Source organism: Mycteria americana, chromosome 5 (assembly GCF_035582795.1).
Source record: "Mycteria americana isolate JAX WOST 10 ecotype Jacksonville Zoo and Gardens chromosome 5, USCA_MyAme_1.0, whole genome shotgun sequence".
Lineage (NCBI taxonomy): Eukaryota > Metazoa > Chordata > Aves > Ciconiiformes > Ciconiidae > Mycteria > Mycteria americana.
Genome location: NC_134369.1, coordinates 25,053,985 through 25,077,321, shown reverse-complemented (window position 1 = coordinate 25,077,321; position 23,337 = coordinate 25,053,985). Strand labels below are relative to the sequence as shown.

The 23,337-nt window shown below is 45.2% G+C and overlaps 1 protein-coding gene across 5 annotated transcripts in view; it reads right to left on the bottom strand.

The window, feature by feature from the left end:
• Positions 1–4,915: 4,915 nt before the first annotated feature.
• The window catches only part of PRR5L (proline rich 5 like), a 49,893-nt gene continuing 31,471 nt past the window's right edge, over positions 4,916–23,337 (bottom strand). For 3 of the 5 annotated variants that reach the window (XM_075502501.1, XM_075502499.1, XM_075502500.1), the window contains 4 exons: positions 21,835–21,926; positions 18,321–18,461; positions 14,876–15,002; positions 4,917–8,290 (listed from right to left, as the gene is read on the bottom strand). In XM_075502501.1, the coding sequence (XP_075358616.1) occupies positions 7,908–8,290; positions 14,876–15,002; positions 18,321–18,461; positions 21,835–21,926 (743 nt within the window). In that variant the 3' untranslated portion in view covers positions 4,917–7,907. Of the gene's footprint in view, positions 8,291–9,963; positions 10,061–14,875; positions 15,003–18,320; positions 18,462–21,834; positions 21,927–23,337 lie in introns of all 5 variants that reach the window. The other 2 variants (XM_075502504.1, XM_075502503.1) reach the window with 2 other exon arrangements.

Here is a 23,337-nt window from a genome sequence, read left to right as displayed (position 1 = left end):
GGTCTACTCATAGTCCTGAAGATCCTAGCTGATAGTTTCTCACTGAGCTACCTGTGGGTTTGACTTGGCTCAGCCAGACATGACAGGTGCCAGCCTGTAGCAAAATGAATTCATAGGCCATATGTATGTTTTCTGGTGGCTTTTGTCCGGAAGACTTACCCCACTCAACAATGAAGGGGCCAAGGTGTAAACAGAGCAGTGTTTTAGCAGTCAGGTACTGGCAATTTTGGAAAAAAACCTCTTGCATTCTCTCAGCTTGTTAGAAGCAATAGCTTGCTAAAAACCCTGTGATGAACTGTCCAAAAATGTGAGTTTTCAGTTTCTTACCCCTCCCAGACAGAACCTGATTTCTATGAAACTCAGCTGATAATTGACACACTGAGGGGGGGGGTATGGGGGGAAGGTGAGGAAGGTAAGGTTTGTCTTGTTGCCTTATCTCACCTGATCTGCAGAGAAGACTGTTTTCTGCAGAGTCCTGACTCCTCTGCTACAGACCAGTGTTGGTTACTTGTTGGTTTTCCCTTTCTTCTTCAGCAGCAGGTACTCCTCTCACTGACTGCTCACACAGCAGCAGGGTGTCAGGCGAAGGTGTCATGTGAAGTCCATGAGTTTGGCTTGTCTAGTCCTACAACAGTATGCTTCAGCTTAGCATTTTTATTTCCGTTTTGGTATTCATTCATGCATGCATGGACTTGTTTCTCTCCAAGATTTAGCTTTGCTTCTGTTGCTGCCTTTAATAAAGTGGTAGTTTCAGCCAGGTATGAACTTGGGCTTTGCTAACAGGGGGTTAAGGAACCAAGGTACTGCCAAGGAAAAGTGACATGTACAAGTTTTCCTAGTTTCAGTATCACACCCAGGTGTGGTAAACTTCACACATTGTGGAGTTTAGACTTACCTAAGCAAGTGCCTCCAGTGTGATTCGCCTCCTAGAAACAGCTCCTTGGGCTAACACTTGGGTTTCTTTATGCTAAAGTCCTTTATATAGGCATGTGCCTGTCCTCATAAGCCCTGCAGGCCCTCATGGGCCCTGCAAGCTTCTGAGCAAAGATTCTCTTTCTCCTTTGAGAAAGATGAATCCCATCAGACGCCAGCAAACCTGGTGCTGTGTAGGCCATCCCGTTATCAAAAAAAACAAATCCATGGCGATGACACCAGCCACGGAGCCATGAGTTGATAGACTGGGTGCCTCTGTTCCTTCTAGTGTCACTGCCCACAACTGGAAGGAGAGAGGAGAAAATAACCTGTGCTCCAGAGTCCCTTACTAGCCGTCCCAAGGCCCTGAAGTCTCTTTTGATTGCCCTAGGACTCCATGTTGCAGCTTCATCGCCCCCCACATGGAAGAGCAGTAGAGGGTAATAGTCCGAGGGCCGTACCAGGCTAGGGAGTGCCCTAGTGATATCCTTCACCCGGGCCCCTGGGAGGCTGCAGACTTCCCTAAGAGGAGGGTCCATCCGCCATATCGGACCCTCAGTTCCCCTCAGAAGGGAGTCACTCACAACTATAACCCGTCTTCTCTTCCTTGTGGAGGTGGTGGTAATACGAGAGGTACGTTCTTCTGACCTGGGCGACACCTCTGGTGTAGATGGACTGTCATCCCCATCCTCCATTGACTGGCCTTCCACCTCCAGGGCCTCATACCTGTTGTACAGAGGCACCTGGGGGGGCGAGGTGGGCAGGGAGGGCCTTTGCCTGCCGCCATGAGCGTGGACTTGCCTCCATTCACTCTCCTCCTTTGAGCTGCTGCCTTCAGCCCAGTGGGAGGGGGGACAGAGGATCCCCTTGATCGTGGGTTCTTACTGGTGGCTGCTGCTGCTCCTGTTCCTGTCTCAGGGGGGACAGGGCATGGCACCACCAGTATATCTCTTTCTCAGCCTCCCTGATGCTCCTTAACCTCCCATAGCTCTGGCACCATGCAGAGCAAATCATCCATCTGGTTGCACCTCACACAGCTGTCCTCACAGCTGCCATGCGTGAACAGTGAGAGGCCCTGGCACTCCCTGCAGCCTGAGACCTGGACGGCTGCATGCTTTCGTGGGAGCTCCGTCTGGGTAGCCACATCCATTCTGGCGAGCACAGGGGGCATCGCTTTCTGATGAGTGAACACTACAGCTAAGTTTCTTCTGAAAGGATGAGGACTACCAAATGAACTCACCTCGTGAGCTGGTAGGGTGACTTCGCCTTCCATACACGCCCTGCCAAGACCCTTCAAGCCATTGTATTTTGGGTTTTTGGTTTTTGTTTTTGTTTTTTTTTTTTTTAAGGAGTTTGCTTTCCTTTTGCTCATTGAAAAGTCTAATGACCAAACTATAATTAAGCCTCTACCCCACCTTCTATTATACCAATTGTCTAGGAAAAGATTGATCTAGTCAGCTATTTCCTTTACCTGCATATATTTCTTCTTCATTGCCCTCTCCCATACAGATGTGTCTCCTACATGCACATCCATATTTGTGGCCCAGAGAGTGTGTTGGCCATACAGAACTAGCAACTACTGATTAATAATGACAATTTTCAGTTCACTTATTTCCTCACTGAAATTGCTGTTTCTTTTTATCATTTGGACCAGAGAAGTGCAGTCCAAACTAATAATACACCCCAAGCTGCCACTCCTTGTGTACTTAGGACAGCTTTCACTAGACCTGGAGAAGTGCTTGGGGTAGGATTCATGCCTTGGAACAGATGAATTTACACATAGGGGAGATGTAAACTGCCACAGCAATTATACAGCACTTGCTCTCCCAGGTGGGAATAATGGTTGGATATAACTAACACGGGTACTCAAGGTATCTTCAGGTGCCAGTCATAAATGAAGGGTAGCCAATTCTCAGGTGGAAAGTGGCAGCTATTTTACTGCATGCTATTTTGAGCACCAAATTAATGAGAACATGCTGCTCCTTTGCTGCTAAGCCGCTTTAAAAGCTTGCATTTCTGTTTTGAGGCTTTTCTTTATTTAGTTAAGTGCTTGGCACCCTCACGGGGAGCTGTTGGGATACCAAGGGGGACAGTAAGCACTCTCCAAATGGGTGGATAAGTAACAAAATCCCACTTAAGCTGTTCTCGTGCTGCCAGATCTGCCTTCCCCATTTGAAAAATGAATAGGATGACTAATTATTTTCTCTTTGCTCAGGGAGATACCAAATACTATCCATGCTCTTCCCACTTTGAATTAAGAGGAAAACTTGTGGTGACTTTCCTACAGAGCTGGAGTGTTTGTGAGCAAGAAACAAGCTGACTGCAGGCTGAATTTCCAGCTCACGTCCCCCTGGGAAACTCCCTGGGCGCCATGGGGCATTCATGCCAGGGTAAGCCTTGCTTTCTCACCTGCTTTCCTGAGCTCTGCTGCCAGGCTGCTCCACCTGGGAAATGGTGCTGGCTCTGCGGAGCCCCATCCCATGCAGGGAAAGGGGCAGCCAGGGAGCACAGCCTGGCCCCTGACCTGTTTCAGGAGTTTAGATACCAGATTTGTGGCTTGCTGTACCATACACATTTCTTTCAGGAATGGGTGGTTACCACAAAGGGCAGGATAACAGGAGGATGTGCTCTCCCCAGCCTGTTGAAGACATGCCACTGACCAAACCACATGGGAGATTTGCAGGGCTATGGAAAGGGCTTGACTCTGGCTTGGGGAGGAGGGGCCCTGGCATCATGGCATGGATAGGTGCCTGCTGCACTAAAGTCACTGGATAAAACACAATCAACTCACTTCAGCTGGCTGCAATTTCCACAGCTGAATAGATCTTTATCTGCCTCTAAATTTCAGTTGTGAATGAGGAGAGGAGCTCACTTTCACTGGTATAGCACCAATACTTAAAAATCAACCTTCTTCAGCCTTTCTTAAGTATGAGAAAGACCCATTTTGAGTGTGAGCATCATGGCAGGGCCCTGCCTGCAGCCCTCTGCAGAGGCCGCACGTTTTGCTCTTGGCACAGAACTTGCAATTCTGGCTCTGGTAACTTGATGCAAGTCAGTGTCATCAACTTTGGCTGAGTTTCTACACTGCTCAACTCCCCTTTCTCTTGCTGGAAATGCCCACACACAATACAAGGCGTGTGCCTGGCCCAGGAGCCCTGTGCTGGCACGGGGAAGAAGCCAGGTTGGGAAAGAACAGGGAATCCAGTTAGGGAAATTGGCTACTCTGGGTCTACAGCAGAATTAAGAAGTTCATGTAAGTAAGTACACCATAAACACCACAATTTGTCTCTCACTGGATACTCAATTTCTGCTGTCTGGGACACATAGGCTGCCTGTAAGAGCCAAGCATTTTCAGTCTGTTGACTCAGGGTTGTAAGCATCAAAAGACCATTCCTTCCAGGGGAACCCATTGCCATTTGGACCGAAAAAGAAAGGGCAATGCCCTACCTCAGTGTCAATCCAAACCCTGCAGCACTCCCTCTGCTGCCACCAGTGCCAGCACCAAGATCTACTGCATTTCTTCAGATAGAAAAAAAAAAAACAAAAAACAAAAAAACAAAAAAAAGTTAATCAGGTTGCTGCCCACCCAGCTGGGGACTAAGGAAGCTCTGCTTGCTGGCAAAAAAACCCATGCTGCTTACCTATGGGGGATGTCAGGAAAAAGGCCAGTTGTACTAAGAATAGCTTTCTGCTGAGACCCCCTCAGTAAGTTTATGACAGAATTGTACAGAGATGGAGAATAAAACACTTACCTTAAGGAGACAGAGTAAAAAGAGAAGGCAGATTTGGTGTGAGAGAAGTGACTCAGTCTAGGTAATTATCCAGTTAGAAGGTAACAGACAAACTTTGGGAGGTGGTGAGAGAAATCCCTTCTTCCCATTCTGACAGCTCTTCCAGGAGGTTTTCTCAAGTGGATGACCATGAGGGTAGAGTTGTCTCTACCCTCATGAGGTAGAGACATGAGGGTAGAGACAAAGACTTGTCCTGTGCCCCTGTCACAGCTGTGTGACATGGTGAGCAGCGAAGAAGTGTAAACCCAGACCAGAACCCTGTATCCAAAATTCAAGTGTTTCTCACGCCACAGCTCTGGCCCAGGGACAGAGTCTTTGCTCTTCACTTCCAGGGGACTGAGCCTCTGCATGCTGAGAGCATCCTCAGCAGAGAGCGGCCACGCAGCTCTGACCCCCGGGTCTGCTCCCATGGTCCTTTGGTGCCAGCCTCACATGGCCATCATGGCAGCCACAGGGTGATGCTTTCTGACCACTTCCAGGTTCACCCAGTCTGCCTGTAAAAGGTATGGGCTTGCAGAGGCTTGTGTATCTCACGTGGCTGTAAAAGTGGTGCTCATGATCAGACCCTCAGTGTGGTTTATAGAACAAGTTGTGTTTACTTCAGTTTACAAAGTAAAGCCACCAGCTTTAATTTTCCCTAAAAACCAAAACAACTGGGGAAGTACATGATTCACAGTGGCTTGGTGCAAATTTTTGCAAAGTAACAGACACAAAATCAAAATAATTCAAATTATACATACATGTAAAACAAAATAAATTCAAGTTAAAACCAGGACTGGATTCCTATTAGCCCTAGAGATGATCCAAGAATATGTCAGGAAATAAATAAATCATTCTAATTTTCATGGTAAGAGAGGGCACTGCTCACTAATCCAAATGGTTTGGATATTTACAGAAGGCAAATGGGTTAGAGGAGAAATAGAAAGAAGAAAAGCATTCATAAGAGTGAACTGAAATGCTGCAGGGTGATCACTTCCCCACGTGCCCCACTGTGACTAAGAGAAGGCTTTAAGTCACTGCAAGGGGCCAAAGAAATTCCTTTTGAGCAGGATGCCATCATCTGCCCCATGCTGGAGGGACCATGCCAAGGTAAGACCAGCATGGTCTACTAGGTTCAGCTGTCAGAAATTCTGAAGCTCCACAACAATCCATGGCCACCCTGGGGCAGATGACAACAAATAGGTTGGCCTGGTCAGTCCAATTTATGAATAGCAGGGCAATTTATCCTAGAATCCATCTGAAGGGAAGACTGCTCAATGCCACATCTTCCTGGGCTCCGCTGGACTGTGCATGCTCCAAGGAGGAGGCAGCCAGCACAACTAAATCTCTGTTCTTCAACATGTAAGCACAGCTGGTGATCAAAATACTTGGCATTTCCACAAAGGCCAATAGCTAGGGTGCCTTAGGTGACTGCAAGAAAAAGCAGGCCCTTTCAAGTATCTCTTTCAACCTTTGCAAACTACAGGACACAAACCCTCGTTTACAAAGGCTGTGTGACCTGTGCTCATCACTGGTATTTCTGATGCTTTGTTACCAAATAATAATCTGCTTTCTTTTTGCTGGTGCATGCTACTAAGGCCAAATCCTGACAGGTCAGAGCTGTACTTTCAGTGCAGCCAGTGGAGCAGAAGATGCTTAACGCCCAACAGAAGCAGGGCAAATTCTGTAGTTAATGTCATAGCATGCAAAAAACATCCTGAAGGCTCATCCTAACCTTCTGTTTCCTTGTCAAGACAGATTTAATTACAGTCAGTACCACAGGGACTAGACTCGAGTGGCAGTGGTGTTATATCCATATTTTTAATGGGATTTGACATTTAAGGCAGCATTTCAGTTCACCTCTAAGCCTGTAATTACACTTGCAAATCTGCTTAGCAAGTCATCAGCAAAGTATCCTAGGGGACTGCTTGAACAGATTGGTTCTGTTCCCATAGAAGCAGCATTTGAGTACCAAGTGATGCTACAAAGCAGACACTGTGGACTGCAGTGCCTGACACAGACACTTGCAACCTGGACTTACTCCTAATCTTCAAAATAAAAACAAGAACAAAGATTGCAAAGAGCCCTTGCTTTATCTTAAAAGCAACACTGCACTGAGTCAGATACCACTGGAGGTCAGGAGCACTTCATGAATACACTACGGAGACAGGACTCCTTTCTACACCCCGCTGGTTATCTTTGGTCTCATGAAATCTGCAAGTGCTAAAAGTACCAGAGCAGCCCAAGGATGAAATCCTGTTTGTCCCCTCCTGGTCTGAAATCACGATGGCCTAGTGCTGAGAAGCACCTTTATGTCTCCCACACAAGTGCAGACTCTGCCCAGCATCTCCTTCCCAAAGGAATCCATTTAGATTTCTCCTTCCATTGTAGCCCTACTACCACCAAAATTTTGAGACCAAATTGATGCCAAATGCCAGGATGCTCAGGACTATATTTTGTCCCCAATTTACACACCCACCCCCTCCTTTGCACCCAATTTACACCACCACCCCCAAAGATATGATTGGAACCAAATAAAGTACATACAAAGTACTCAGCTGGGACTCCATGTATACTCAGGTCTCTTCAGGTCTGGGGAAAAAAAAGTCTGATTTGTTCGGATTTGGACTTTTCATCCATGCCCATGGGAGGCAAAGTGAAGGATCTCCTTCTTTCACAAGCCACCTGAGCAGGTCTTTCTGCAGGATGCAAATGGTTTCATCCCTGAGTTCGACTTTAAAAGAGAAAAATGCAGTCCTCAGCCATCACTACCCTAGTGCTAGAAGCAAAGAGAACATTTAGCACAGAGCTCTCTGCTGCAGCAACAAAGAGCAAACAAGCAGCACGAAGCTGGGAAAGATGGAGAAAAGCAGAAAGAGGCTAATTTGTATCATACCAAAGAAACAGAAGGAAACCTGAGGCCAAAGGAGGATGGATGGACTAGTAGAGGAAGAAAGCTTACAGAAGGTAGACTGTGCTGTTCAACAGCAAAACATTTGCAGCCCTCAGTGCTCATTTGGGAGCAGCCTGGTATCTCCATCAACAGTGATCCCACACAGGCAAGAAAAACAAATCTAGAGAGAATTCCCAAAGAGACGTAAGATCCCTCGAGGCCATTTCAATGACATGAGCAAAACTCGAATTTTTCTCTTTTTTCCCCAGCAGGGATGACGTGACATTTTGTCCAGCTTAGTGCATACAGTTTGCCTCTCCTCAGCAAGACTTCTAGCTGACCGACGTGCAGTTCAGCTCTGCAGGGTCCTGCCTACCTTCTGCCATGACTCCCTCTGGCCCGTCGGCAATACTGGGTTCACTGGAGCACTGCCTGTGGCTAAAACTGGGCTGCAGGAGGAGGCATTTGTCGGTAGTGTCTGACTCCTCAATCACCATTCCTGTGTGCATCACAGAGGCCATTGCCAGCAGCTGAATATCTGAGTGAGCATTGGCAACAGTGTGGCGACGGATGCTACCACATTTCTCCAGGTAAGCCTCACCCTCCTGCTCTGTCAGTGGGGTCAAGGCCATCTCGCTGGGCTGCCGGCTTGTCACCGTGTGAGATGAATAATTCAGTACACCAGTCTTAGGACGGGATCTGGAGTACCGTCTCTCTGGAAGAGAAAAAAGGAAGCAGGAACAGTCAACAGGACACAGACAAAGCATCGCCCAAACTGCTAGGTTGGCCTCAGGGAACAGGGAGGACTCAGCACACAGCCACAGAGCGTCCCACCTCATTACTACCGGGTAACAGTCAGGTGCTCATTAGTTCATACTGCCGGGGGTTTGGAAAGGAGGTCTGCCTCTCCCCTGGTAAGGAGACACCTCCCATCCTACTGTAAGGCTGTGCTGCTGCCTGCGAGAGAAGTGAGCCAAAAAGTAACAAGTGCAGCAAAGGGACTTTCTTCAGCATCCTGATGGTCTCCTTTCTTACCCAGGGGGGTGAGGACCAAGTAGGAACTCTCACATGCAGGTTCACTAAAATCAGTGACACTGAAGTGGCACAAGTCCCCAAAGAAACATTCCGTGAGGACCTGAGTTGTCATCCCTTTCTCTGGAAAATTTCTCTCAGGAGAAGCCATTAGCTGGTGTCAACATTAAATTCCTGATGCTTACATTGCGCTGCCTCTCCAGCTGCCTAGGGAAAGGCAGTTCTGCTAGCATTATCCCACTGTATTTTTTAAAGATTATGCAAGAAAAAGAACATTTCAGCCACTTTAAAACATGTCTGGTTTGGGGGCTAGACACTGAAAACACCTGATGGTGCACAGCAACAGCCCGCAACAGCTTGGGGTGAAAGGCACAGAAGAGGAAGGCAGTACTTGCGGAGCATGGGTGAAGGTGGTGACACGGAATTGATGGGTGCAGGGTCTACGATCTGCTCAGCAAAAACATTAAGGGGGAAAAATGCCTAGTTTAAAACTCAAACCCAAGGTGCAGTCCCCAGCCCCGTATCATGAAGCACCATTTCAATTCTGACACGGGAAGCTTTAAGAGAAAGCAAGGGTCTGAGTTTGTGCCTTGGCTTGCTATAATTCACTCCCCTAGCAGGTTGAATCAGACAGTATTACTTTTCACCTGCTGTCTTCCACCACCATGCAGCATTGCCGTGTGGTGTTAAACACCTCATGTGGTCTGTCCCCAAAGCAGCTGATAAAGCTATTCCCTACTTGTCTCTCTGTTTCTCACCAACTTCCTTGAAGTGCAGGGTCTTATTTCATAAAGTCGGAAGCCTTTAAACCATATAAAATACTTCCACGAAGACTGCAGAGCATAAGAGATAGAGTAACAAAATGCAAAGCAAAGCAGTTGTCACTGAAGGTTATAAAAGAGTTTTGGAAGCTTGCATCAGGAAGAAAAGCAGAAAACAAACTCTATATTGTTGCAGGGAGGAACGGGTGAGCAGCCAAAACTCCACCACTGGCAGCAGCCAAGCTATGACAACACTTCACCCCGCTGCTGCAATACATTCATTCAAAACATTTCATTTCGTGCCTAAGAGAATGTTCAAATAATTTTTGAGGCTGGTTACGTTAAATATACTCTTTAGGTGTCATCTGCAGCTCAAGCCACAGCAAGCTGTGGTACTGGAGGGCATTGGGAAAAAGTAATTTAAGGGGGGAGCCACAGAAGCATCCTCCTGCTCTGCACCCCTCCTTGCAGCTCCGTCAACAGCGGCAGGCAGGGCAGCAGCAGGCAAGCATCCTAGCACAGCACCGGCATCACCAAATGCCATGCACTGCATTAGTGTTCTGCTTCTGCCCATACCTGGGTCTTGGAAAGTTACCCTGGCATAGACAGGATCGAAATAACACTGGTGTCATTAGCAGTAGCTGCTTCTCCACCTTCACCAGTACTTATCAAGGCTTCTTCATTTCTGACTTCTGTGAACAAAATGAAGTATTGATACCAAAAGAGAGAAGGCAGTGGTGGGGTCAGTTATATACTTGCAACATGACCAACCCAGGCTGAGGTCTTTAAACACATTTAGGTGCCCATCTCCTGTCTACATTAGAAAGTCAGGCACCTTTAAGAGCTGTTCAGCTCTTGGGCTGAGAGAAGAAAGAGAGCTCAGTAGCCTCTTGAGGTAATGGTTCATTGCACTCCCCCATCCCATGATTTAATATTTACATTATGTCTATCCTGCAGTAGCTTCAACTATGCAGAGGTGTCTTAGCTAACTAGAGAGGTCTGAGGAGATTAAACTGAACTGAGCCGTGCAAAATGCTGCCAATTTTCCAGGCTCCACAGCTGCAGATTTTGTAGGCAAGGGCTGAATCTTTGTTCTTCTCTGTTCCTATACAACACATTCAAAACTAAAACATGCTTCATTTAAACAGGGACAGCTTGCAGCCCTTCCCAAAAAGCCAGGATACACAGGAAAAAGAAAAATCATGGCCATGGCCTAATGTTCTCTTAATAGATAGATAAAAATATTCCCATGAGAAAAAAGGTGCCAGTTTTGTGTGTAAACTTTTAGTGCTCCTGAAAGAGCCAAGCCTGATGACCTGAGAGATTAAAGTCCACTAAGAGCAAGCATAATATAGGAAGCAATAATATAAAATTATTCCTGCCCAGCCTGGCAACCCTGCCTTCACATCAAAGCAAAGAGATCCTGCGATCTTTTTCTGTCATGTCCTTGGCTGCTGTGGTAAAATGGTCAACTAGTATCATTAGTTACATCAACTACCGTAGTAGTTTGCAATCCAGCCAGTCTGTATTCATCATTTCACAGGGTTATACATGATGTGTGTATAAGTCTGACAGACTGCACAGAGCTGATGCACATGCCAGTGTTTCAAAGTCTGACATCATTCAGCTTTTGAATATAATCAGAACCTGGATGGGGAGATTGTAAAAGCTGCTGGTAGCGAAGGAGACACAAACAGTAATTCAGAAGACCACACTCTTCCCCTCAGACCTGTATCAGCATGGAAACAGGAGCATTGCACCACCTCCTGAGTGCAAAAATAAAGCAAAGGTCCTGAGTTTGACTATACTGAACTACTGTAACCCAGACATCCTGCAATGAGCTGAGCCCAGAATTGAGCAGAGGTTGCAAACCCACCCAGGAATGTGGACAGACACACAGGCAGTGTGAGCTGGGGCTTGTGCTGCTGCAGCACGGCTGCTGTTTGCCTAAACCATGCAGCTGGTTACCAGCATGAGCACATTTATGCTAAAATTAGACCCACATTTAGTCAGCATTTGCATGGCATGTTTTCAAAGTAGGCAAGCAATTGATAGCAGTTTATCCCCAGTGCATACTTTAGTTTGGAGAAACTAACTTTAACTCTTCTCGTCCCTTCTATTCTGTTACAGTCAAGCTGCTACTTTCTGTCCCAGAAATAACAGCAGCATTTCACCATATTCTTCTTGCCACCGTGATCATTTGAGACAAGGGTGCTGCTCAAACAGGCACTGTGCTTCAGATACAGCTGAATGTGAAACACTGTAATAGACAGCAGAAGAGTTAACCAACTGACAGAAAAGGCCAGTTTTGAAAATTACCAAAACTCCCCTCCAACTTCTCTTACGGCAGTCTTACCCACCAACCAGGGCAATGCTAGCACTTCACTGGTGGACTTGGAAAACCAACTGTTTAAGTATCTGAGTGACTTTGGTGACCTAGACCTTCATCTTTGTCAATCCCTGACCATAAAATTTCACAGAAGTTGGGACAGAGGAGGGAACAGGAAGGTGGTGGTGGTGTGAAATAAACTAAAGAGATTGAAGGACAAAGTGCTCAAATTTTATCTGATGTAGCCACAGGAATTATCCAGCTTCACAGCAGCACAGGAATGGTCCAGTGTCCTGCTGTCACAGCAAAATCGGTAGGACTCCAGTGAAACGTGTGTTGGAAGCACATGTGACAGAGCTGGTGGTGCTCAATGGAAAAAGTTAGAAGAATTCTTTGTTCTCCCCCACCAAACATTTTTTCTGAAGTTGTAGCTGTAAGAGCTAGGACTGGAAAGGCTTGCCTGGGCAGTTACAGGAGGACAGGTGTTGTGTAACTAACACGAGAAGAGGAAAGACAAATTTGTTCGCCGTCTACTAAGGCTACTCAGTCTTCAGCTTGACTGAGGAAACAGGCCTGGCTTTTGACTTCTGAATTTGCTAGTTCACTAAGACCTGATAGGTCTCTGCTCTTATTTTCTCCCCACAACAGTACCAAAGACATTCTTAAGACATTAAGCAATGCTTTCTAATGCCAAGGGTGAGGGCTGCAAGAAACTGCACAGAAGAGTTGAGGAGCTTCCCTCAGTCGAAGTTTTTAAGAGCAGGTTAGCTGTAGCAATGGCTTACATATGACTGATCAGGTAGTGAAAGAGAGAGATGGACAGTGAAGAATTTCTCAATGTTTAATCTCTTCAAGGGAGGGATGACCTGACTCCTTTGAGGAAAAAATATCCACAGATTATTTTTGTGCAACAAAATTAAAATCCTTTATGATAAGAATCAGGTAAAAGTTAGGCTAAACTCTGAACATTCATTTATTGCTTTACTTTTTCGCTTTACTTTCTTGGCCACAAAAGACAGTCTCTTAAGGGAGCGGTCATGCATAGTTTAACTAGAAATTTTATTTCTATTTTGGTGCATTATGGCCAGGAACTGGGAAGATTTTTTAAGGTATTTTTTAGAAGCAAACTCAAATCAGCAATGATGTTAGGTTTAATACATGGGGGGAACAGGGTGATTGTTTTATCTTCTTCCCTATTCCCAATTTAAACATTGTTTCTTAGACAACTGGATCCATTCAGCACGCTCCACCTTACAGTGCGGGTTATGGCTAATTTACATGGGCGAAGCAAGAAGGATGGTAACAGAAGAGCAGGTGGGGATGCTGCCCTTTACAAATCCCCTCTGTGAGCTGTCCTGTCCCCTTTCACGCCTATCTCTGCTGCACTTCTCTCTCACTTTAAATCAAGTTTAAGATACAGCAGCCTTGCAGGCTGAAGCCTTATGTGTATTCACAGCTGTGATCAGACACCTTCAGTTGCATTTCTCAGCATTCATTTGTCTTGAAGGCTCCAGTCCAGACAGCAGTTTAGCCTCCACAGCATCTGTTGAGAATGCAAGCATACCCAAAGCCCAACAGTGCATTTCCAAAAAGCTACTACAGGGAACCTGCTGGGCTTCATCATCATTACAGGCTGCCCAGTGAGAGAAGAAACTGGTTCTGAGAAAGCAAAAGAGGTGACAGAAAGAGGGAGAGAGGAAGAGAAAGAAGTTTGATTAGAAGTGGGAGTTAAGGAAAAGAAACCACCACCACAGCAGCACTTTCAAAATACCAAGATTATTTGCAGAAAAGTGCTGCTCTGCTGTCAATGTTGTGTAATGCAAACACAAGTTCTGTCTTTCCTCCCACTCAGCACAGGGTAGAGCAGGGGCAAAAGGCCACCTTGGAAATACACACAAATAAATGACAGCTAAAAATCAAAGTAAATACAATGATTTTAAGGCACATAAACTTTACATGGCCAGTTCGTGTGAAATTCTTTTTTTAATGACACTAATGCCTTGTTCAGCTGGTGGAAGTCCAGGATGGATAGAAACTTCAGTACAGGTCAGGCAGCTACCTTTCAAAGTATCACAGAAGCCATAAACAGCAAAATAATCAAATTTGTCAAAGCTCAACTTTTACAAGGGAATGTAGCCTAGATTTAGCCTCAGGATCAGGTCTGCAAATCAATGCTGAACTGTATAGCCATGTTCACTTACATAAAAGATATTTAATTGCCCAACAACCACAAGAACAAAACCCCTGAGTCATAGTTTGCCTAAAGTGATGCCATGAGTTTGTTACAGGCACAGGTAGTCTGAGTCCTGATAAGTCCTTCTACTGCAAGACCATATTTTCCCCTGTGCTGCTAAGGTGTAGGACAAGATAGGTTGTGTGTCTCCAGCTTGCTACAATTTGCATCGAAGCAAAAGCTAAAGCTTATAAAAACAGAGGGAGACTGGAGCTTCTTTCACTTATTCTATTTAAATCTTCTTGACTATCAAATCAGTATCATGATGCCCATTCCTCAGCTAGCCAATCTCTTCTGGCTGGCCATGCATGTAAGCATTGCTCCTGGATCATGTGTGGAGAAGTTTTCCACTATAAGCATCCCCTTCCTGAAGTGTAGTGCCAGTTCTCTCACTTCGACCCACTTATCCACAGTTTAAACACAGATTTTTTTTTTTTTTTAAACAGAGTCCTCAGATGGAAGACAGACTCCATGGAAAAAAAACCCTGTAATCCCTCAGAATGAACATCAGTTTTGCTGTTTGCGAAGGCTGGCTGATGCAGCAGTGAGCATGGGAATCCAGGCAGCCAAAGCAGGCTAACAAGCAAGGCAGAGAGCAGGCAGCAAAAGACCAGGTGCAGTCTCTCACCAGGGTGAGATCAGTATGTCAGGCATGGACCAGGGAGTTTTAAAATGCAGCCCATCTCCAGAGAGAGGGGAGATTTTGCACATGTGCATGCGCAGTGGTGGGACAGTAATAGTTCACTCGGTCATGGAAAATAAAAAGCCCATCACAAAAATCTGCATTTAGAAACATATTAATCAGGACCTTCTCAAGGGTGTTTTAGCCTTTGTTTTCTGTCTCTCATGGAGTCATGTCTCCTTTTCTAGCACAGATATGCACTGCCTCACATTAACCAACCTGTGTACCCCAACAAGAGCTTCTTTATGATGTGCATATCTTACCAAGCAAGCAGGTGCTACCAGAGAAGCTGTGATCCTCACACAAACCCAAGTACGGTGATACCACCTGCTTGACCAGTCCTTCCAGCTGTAGGTAGCCCTCACTGGGCCCAGTAGGCTCATGGACACTCTGAAATTCAAACATAAAAAGTCAACACTGCCCTTACATAGTTTTGAGTAAGGTTTTTGAGTAAAGCCTGGGGTCTGTCAAATATCTCTGCACTGGAATATCCCAACCATATCAGTAGACCATTTGGAGAAGCACAGCTGATAAACCCAAATGGAGGTTCGGGTGCCATTCAGGTCAACCTCCTTGTTCAAGTCATAGCCATAACCCTATGGACATCGAGCAGCTAGCTGTCTTTTTTCTGACCAAGGGATAGGAAGGTACAAGGTACGCTCACACTGAGGATTTGTACAGTGTAACTACAGTGATATAATTATACCAGGGCAATTCTACCAGGAAATGTCTCTTTGTAGGAAAGCCTTAACACACCTTCAGCAAAGCACTGCTCTTTTCCTAGGCAGGACTGCAGGAAAAGCACCCTCTGTACTTCAGCTTACAGCTGTGAAGATGGTAGATAACACTAACCAATTTACCGGTAATTTCAGAAACCGTTCACAGACTTAACTTCCTGCAACGCCTCAATAAGCTTTTCTTTCTCAAATGAGTCACTTTGAGACCCTTTTTGCCCTCAAGATTCTTTTATTAAATATTTCAGGGAAATTGAGCTAGCACTTTAGTATCTCCTGTTACAGTCTGGGTCACTGGGAACATCAGAGCAGCGAGAACTCATACAGAAATACCAGCTTAGCCACTTTGCAATTTTGATTGTACTTCAGAAAGTTTCATTCCCTGCCACTCATTATAAGGCATATTGGAGAAGAAATAAAAGTGGGAGGAACCCAAACAGCCACCTGTAATATGGTATTTTGCAGGACTGTCAGGCTGGGTGATATAAAAACATAAAACAGCTCGTATACTTGGCTGTATTTGGCATGCTTGCAAAATATTCTCTTCAGGTCTGGATAAAGAGGATAGTCTTCACAGAAGGTCTGGGTCTCTTGGAAGAAGCCTTTGGAAGATGTATAGCACTTTTCCTGCTTCCAAGAGGTATTCCTCCTCTCATGGGCACTGCTTAGCATCCCAGCCAGCCAAGGTGTGGTGTTGGGCAGCCAGCAGCCACAGCCCATTCAAATCCCACAATCTGGTGTGATGGAGACTCACCCTGATGGAGACTGTCGTGGTTTAACCCCAGCCGGCAACTAAGCACCACGCAGCCGCTCGCTCACTCCCCCTCGGTGGGATGGGGGAGAGAATCGGAAGAGCAAAAGCAAGAAAACTCGAGGGTTGAGATAAAAACAGTTTAATAGGTAAAACAAAAGCTGCGCACGCAAGCAAAGCAAAACAAGGAATTCATTCACTACTTCCCATGGGCAGGCAGGTGTTCAGCCATCTCCAGGAAAGCAGGGCTCTATCACGCGTAATGGTTACTTGGGAAGACAAACGCCATCACTCCAAATGTCCCCCCCTTCCTTCTTCTTCCCCAGCTTTATATACTGAGCATCAGTATATAAAGGGACACAGCCAGGATAGTTGATCCAAACTGACCAAAGGGCTATTCCATACCACATGACGTCATGCTCAGTATATAAAGCTGGGGAAGAAGAAGGAAGGGGGGACATTTGGAGTGATGGCGTTTTTCTTCCCAAGTAACCCTTACACGTGATGGAGCCCTTCACTGATACTCGAAGCATCAGTGGCTGTGCATGAGGCCATGTTGGAGCAAGTTTACTTCTGAAGGTACTACATTCTGTGGATAAGTCCAAGCTGGAGCAGGGGCAAGGGGAGGACTTCATTGCAATGTTAAACCTGATGGTCTGGTCCAAAGGGACCAGGGGTGAAGATTGTAATGGAAATACCTTTAAATTGTTGTATCCCAGGATTTGAGTTGCATGTTGTGGGAATTACTATAGCAGGAACCCCTTGTTGCTAGCCAGGCTAGGAGCAAGGGGAGGAGTTTATTGCAATGTTAAACCCTATAACCTGGCCCAAAAGGACCAGGGGTGGACATTGTAATGGATATACCTTTAAATTGTTGTAACCCATGATTTGAGTTGCATGTTATAGGAATTACTACAGTCGGAACCACCTGAACAAACGGAGGAGAAGCCTTACAAGAAGCAGTGCAAGTGCAGCAGTGACCTGACCTGAGCTGGCTTTGGTGCCCAATAACTCCAAGCAGCACACCACCTCTCCTGTCCTGAGTAACAACCATAAAAGATGAAGCCCAAAGTCATGGACTAAATGAACTCAGTGGACATTTTGTGGACATTTATGGACATTTTACAGACATTTTACACGGGTGGTCCATAGACTAAGGGAATGATATGTGTGTATTATATCAAAGGATGGGAAGGGTGATGGTGGGTAATGAGAATGTATTGGATAGTGTGAGACCTGAGCATGACGTAAATGGTATGGAATAAGGGGTGGATACTGTCCTGGTTTCAGCTGAGATAGAGTTAATTTTCTTTATAGTGGCTGGTATTGGGCTATGTTTTGGATTTGTGCTGAAAACAGTGTTGATAATACAGAGATGTTTTAGTTGTTGCTGCACTAGTCAAGGACTTTTCAGCTCCTTGTGCTCTGCCAGGTGCAGAAGAAGCTGGGAGGGGACACAGCCAGGACAGTTGATCCAAACTGACCAAAGGGCTATTCCATACCACATGACGTCATGCTCAGTATATAAAGCTGGGGAAGAAGAAGGAAGGGGGGACATTTGGAGTGATGGCGTTTGTCTTCCCAAGTAACCGTTACGCGTGATGGAGCCCTGCTTTCCTGGAGATGGCTGAACACCTGCCTGACCATGGGAAGGAGTGAATTAGTTCCTTGCTTTGCTTCGCTTGCGTGCGCGGCTTTTGCTTTGCCTATTAAACTGTCTTTATCTCAACCCTCAAGTTTTCTTACTTTTCCTCTTCTGATTCTCTCCCCCATCCCACCGAGGGGGAGTGAGCGAGCGGCTGCGTGGTGCTTAGTTGCCAGCTGGAACTAAACCACGACAGAGACTCACACTGTCATTGCAAAGCTGAGAAACCAGGAGAAATAGGGCACAAAGAGGCATTCAGAGAAGCTGGGAGATGAAAAATTTCTGTGAAAAGAGTCCTGAGGCTGTTCCTAGCTGGGGAGGAGAGGTGTCAAGAAAAATACAGACACCAAAGAGCAGAACCCAGGCCTTTCATGTAACATCCTTACCTGTTCCCAGGAAAGCTCAGGACATTCAAATTCAGCTCTCATTTCTACATTTACTGTTCCCAAGTAAGCACACATCACTTCCCCTTCATCACACCCTCTACCCTCCCCACTCTCCTTTCCAGGGTTCGTACTAGTTCAATGAGGTCAAGATACCCAAGTGGAGTCAGACGAAGAAGAGCAGAGGCTCCCCACCTGCAGAATTAACAGCATCTGGACAATGGAAGCTGGGAGCTTTGTCTGGACCAGAGGAAGAATGTCTTCCAACTTTACTTTTAGCAAGACCAAGTCTCTGAAGCCAAGAAGAGCAATCTGACGGATAGTCAACTCCTGGCCCTAAAAACCACAGAAGGCAAAATCCAAGAGTTGGTAAAGGGATGTGTGAGCATCACACCAACACACGTATGCACACAGACAGAAAGGGTCTATCCTGCCCATTGCTGCTGTGGCAAAGCACCCCCCAGCTGCTTGGGTTGAGGAGTCGTGGTACTCTTTGATTGCTTCCCTCTCAGTCTCTGTCTCACAAAAATTCTGAAATTAGTAACACCTCATCTGAGGCGCCAGTAGGTTTGGAGTGAAGCCAAAAATGGGCCTGTATTTCACCAAAAGACTACGTATTCATGAAACCCAACTGCCATCAAATTTGGTCACAAACATCCAAAGCCCAGGATGGATGCAGCTCATGCTTTTGCCACTCGGAGCTGAGAAACCAGAGAACATTTGGTAGGGAAAGAGGTTGGTACAGAGTATTCCTTAACTAAGCCTACCTCTGGTCTGTGTTGGATCCTCTTTTTGCTCAACATCTGCACTTTAGACCTTGTTGATATAACAAAAATCGACAATTCAGTCCATTACAGATTTTAGGATTTAGGGTAGGGCAAAGCTAGTGAGACTGCTTGTACCAAACATCATTTAAAAAAAGCAACAGCTTTGATTTCCACTGCAAGGCACTCTGTGTCCTCCCAGTTACATTTTTACATCAACAACACAAGTGAGCAGGCTTAACAGAAGATGATGTTGTAATGTTTCTCAGCATACTTAAACACAGTTGGACTCCATTTGGCATTCTGGTGTTACCGCCTTTCCCTCTGCTATGCTTAACATCTGCACGAATTTCTCTTGCCCCACTGCAGCTTAACAGCAGAATTTGTCCTCCCAGCCCTGCCCAGCACTTTCTAGCCTGAAGACTTTCCCTTGCTCTTCCCAGCACGTTAATCTCCACCCCGCAGCCTGTTTGGGAACCATTTTATGGTCTCCACAACACACTCAACATGGCAAATATTTAGCTGGAAGGAATTAACAGCAGTTAATCATTAATTTGTAATGGGTTTAATGTCATAATTAACAGCATTGTCAATATGTAAATACAAATTAAAGCCAATAGTCTGGAGGGCAGCTTGGCCATAATAAAGGCACTTATGAAGGGCTGTTTTAAACCATCACTGCATGTTTAGAAACATGGAGGTATAGAAAAGACCAGTACATACCTTTGAACTGTACTTCAGCAGCTGCACACTTTTTATTTATATCATGCAGTTTAGTCCTGTTAACTTCATACCCCATTTCAAAATGCAAACATTTTGCTGTGCCAAACAAAACAAGATTTGCTATTCTTTTTCCACACCAAGTAGTTATATCAACAGCTGCAACTGTACAAAAGCCAGAGACCTGTTTAAATAGTTTCTGTATAGCAATTTAACCAACTTGGATCCTTAAAGGTCATATTTCTGCAACAGCTATGAGCCTTGGGTTTAAACTTCACTGAGATAGGAAGTTACTTCTAGTTACTACCTTTAGTAACATAGGCTTACACATGTGGCTGACTGACCTTCATTCTGAATGGGCAGTTGCTGGGATCACAGAAGAGTACAACTAAATAATCATGTTGACATTTGCAGCAAAGGATGGGGAACCAACAACAAATTGACTTTCCCATCTACCAGAGTAGTGCATGAAGAACTGCAAGCTGATGAAAGAGATTTGCTAGATGAGCTCTCTTCACATGTGGTGACACACTGTATAAATAGGTACATACAGTTCCCTATTTGTAGGAAGAGCCCAATCTTGTTATTAGGGCATTGGCGTGGGATAAGAGCAACTTCTTATTTCTTGCTGCACCAGCAACTCTCTCTGTTGTAGCCTAGGGCAGCTTACTCAGAGTCAAGTTCTTGGACGTATTTAGGCGGTTTAAATCCATACATTTGTGTAGGACTTAGGTGCCTACAAAGCTTTAAATATTCTGTCTGTTACCTTTCAGTTCCTCATCTGTAAAATGGCAATACTTCCCTAAATTCACAGCTTCTATGAAATATTTTTCAGTGACTCAGATATTGCGACAAGACAAATACAGTAAGAAAGTTAGGCTTTCAGAGAATCTCAACATCCCATAGTCATGCTTTCACCACTACCACCAAGTTACTTCCAAAAGCTGCACCCACTGTGCAGTAACTTTTGTTCAGTTTCTCATCAGAGACATTTAATAGCAGGGGAGTAGATTTTTCTGATAAGTGGCAGAATTATTAGTATCAGTGGTATGACACACAGTTAGCTCAGCTGTTTCCACAGTGCACAGGTAGCTGCAGTGCAGACAAACCCCTGCTTAGTTTACTCCAGGCACTCCCTGACTGAGAATTAGTTGCAAAAGGAGAGAAAGGGAGGATATTATAACTGTGCAGTTTTACCTGCCAAACACCTACCTTTAAGCATCTGCAGCAAGGAAAGAATAAAAATAAACACAGTAGAAAGGTTAGTGTCTGTCTTTACAGAAGTCCTTTCTCTTTTAGAAAATGCCAGCTTTAATAGAATTAGAGGAAAAGGACAAACTTTGAGCTTTACCTGCTGCCTTTCAAAAAATACAAGGGAAAAATAATTTTAAAAGGCTCTGGAAAGCATGTCTTGTGGAAGAGGCAAAAGTCAAGAGGAGGAAGCTAGCATTTCCATGAACGTCAGTCTCCTCATGAGGTACATTTTTATTTTCCTCTGATGGAAAAGAAGATCAAAATAGGCTGGGGAGGTAATTAGACTGCTCGTATGGAAACCCTGACTAAAACTACATTAAAAAATGATACAGCTCAACACTGCTGATGGGATACTCTGCTTTCAAAATACCCAGTGTAAACAGGTCTTACATAAAGTTGTTCATTCATCCTTTACCCATAGATTTACTTGTCCCCTTATTAAAGCTTCAAAAAACCCAACAGAGGATTTGCCAAAGGCACAACTGGAGGGCCATAAGCCCTCCAAAAGTAGCTGGGGCGAGTTAAACACGTTTGCTCCTCATCTAGTCTTCAGATTTGTCCCTCTGAAGACAAGTTGTCAGTGTTGTCATCTGCACCAACAGAGTCCAAGGTATTTAAAAACAGAAGAACTATAAATACAAATGGCCCAGAGCTTCAGTCTAGACAAGGTATAGTCCAATAGTTTCAGTGTTCAAGCTTAGCTAAGCACAGACAGAGGGTAGACAAATGGGAATAAATTCAGCCCAAAACACTGTATTTGCCCAGTAGATTTTAGCAGTCCTTCTTACACAGTTAATGCTGACTTGTGTAAACTCTAATTCTGCCCAGATTTAGTTTAAAGGTTTTGAGACCTGTTTAGCCACTGGCCAAACAGTGCTGCTGGAACAGAAGAGAAGTTTCCAAGTGCCATTAGCAGACATTGCAGTTACATTCTCTCACCTGACTGAAGACTGAATTATAATTAAGATTACCTGGACTGGGTAGAATATTGCCTGGAGTGTAGGAAGAGTCTCTGTAAAATAGTGATCCCAGATTTCAGACAGGACATCAATGCGATCCTCACCTACGAAAACAGAGATTGGGAGCAAGAGCTTTAGTGACAGAAACACTAAAATCAAGTTGAATTTTCCCACTACTCTCTAATTCCCCAAATAAGAGGTACAAACCCACCCTTCACATTCACAGTTTCCATCCAAAACTGGACATCACTCAGCTAAGCTTCACTTAACTGACAGAGACACAAGGCTGTGACCATAAATTGCTCTGTTGCTTACTGCAAAGAAGACAGCTCTGTGCAAAACATGAGACCAATTCCAACAAAACAGTGAAGCCCCTCTTCAACCAGAACCTTTAACTCCACAGCAATGGATTGTGTAGTCTCACAGCTCACATGCTGTTAGCATGCTCAACCAGCATGGGAGCACAGACAGACATTAGCAGCTGAATCTGAAAACTAGCAGGTCACAGTCAACATCAACTGTTCTGCAGCAACTGAGTCAGGGAGACCATTTACAAGAGCTGAGCCCCCTCCGGCATCCTCGCACTCCCAAGCACAGACACAGCAGTCTGTGTCTGACACCCTGAGGAGCCACAAAGCTACAGTGCTCCTCTCAAATGTGGCACTTGGGAAGGCTCCTGAATGAAATCCATTTGTGGCCACCCCTCATATGACTCCAACTCCAACAAACATCCCCAAATGTAAGTAGGTATTTAAAATGAAGGCAGACTAAGTTATGCAACTCGTGATTCCTGTAACAGGAATACAACTGTGGTAAAAAGCCTATTATTAACAAAAAATGCTTTACTGAACAAAATCGTTTGAATAGATATTTTAAATTATGTTCATAGGCTTGACTTAGAGATGCGTGTTCCTCAGCATTTGGGCCCAAAGCCTCTCAGTTTTTTTAGGAGATTTTTCCCATCCCAAAGGCCAAAGGTTTGTAATGTTTTTTCAAGTTTTAGATACATTCCCCAGAAATTTCAGGTGCAAATACAGACCCAGGTTTAATAACACAAGTTTCTGACAAAAGGATTTTCCAGGATACCTTCCATGGAGCCTCAGCTGGAGCTCACAAGCAGTCAAGACTCAAGGAGCAGTAATGGAGGACAGCTGCTCAAGACAGCTTTGAAGGCTCAGCCTCAAGGTGACTAAAGGCCCTACATGAGGAACTGGAACACATGTAAAACTGCAACTCAAAGGAGCCTTATCACTGTGTACTGAAGTGCTTTCCCTATATGGAGACTTCCACATGGGTTTTCACTGTGCTTGCCCATGGGTTGTGCTGCTTAGGACATGGCCAGAGAGCAGAAACCCAGCAGGACCAGATCCTGCAGATGTTTCCTTTCAAGTAGAGAACCCACCGACAACTGCAGGAGGGTTCAGAGGGAAGCTTCACTGTGTCAGGTACGACAGCAGCTTCAAAACTGGAACGGCAGGCAGATGAGCACCTACCCAACACCCCCATAACAGCTAC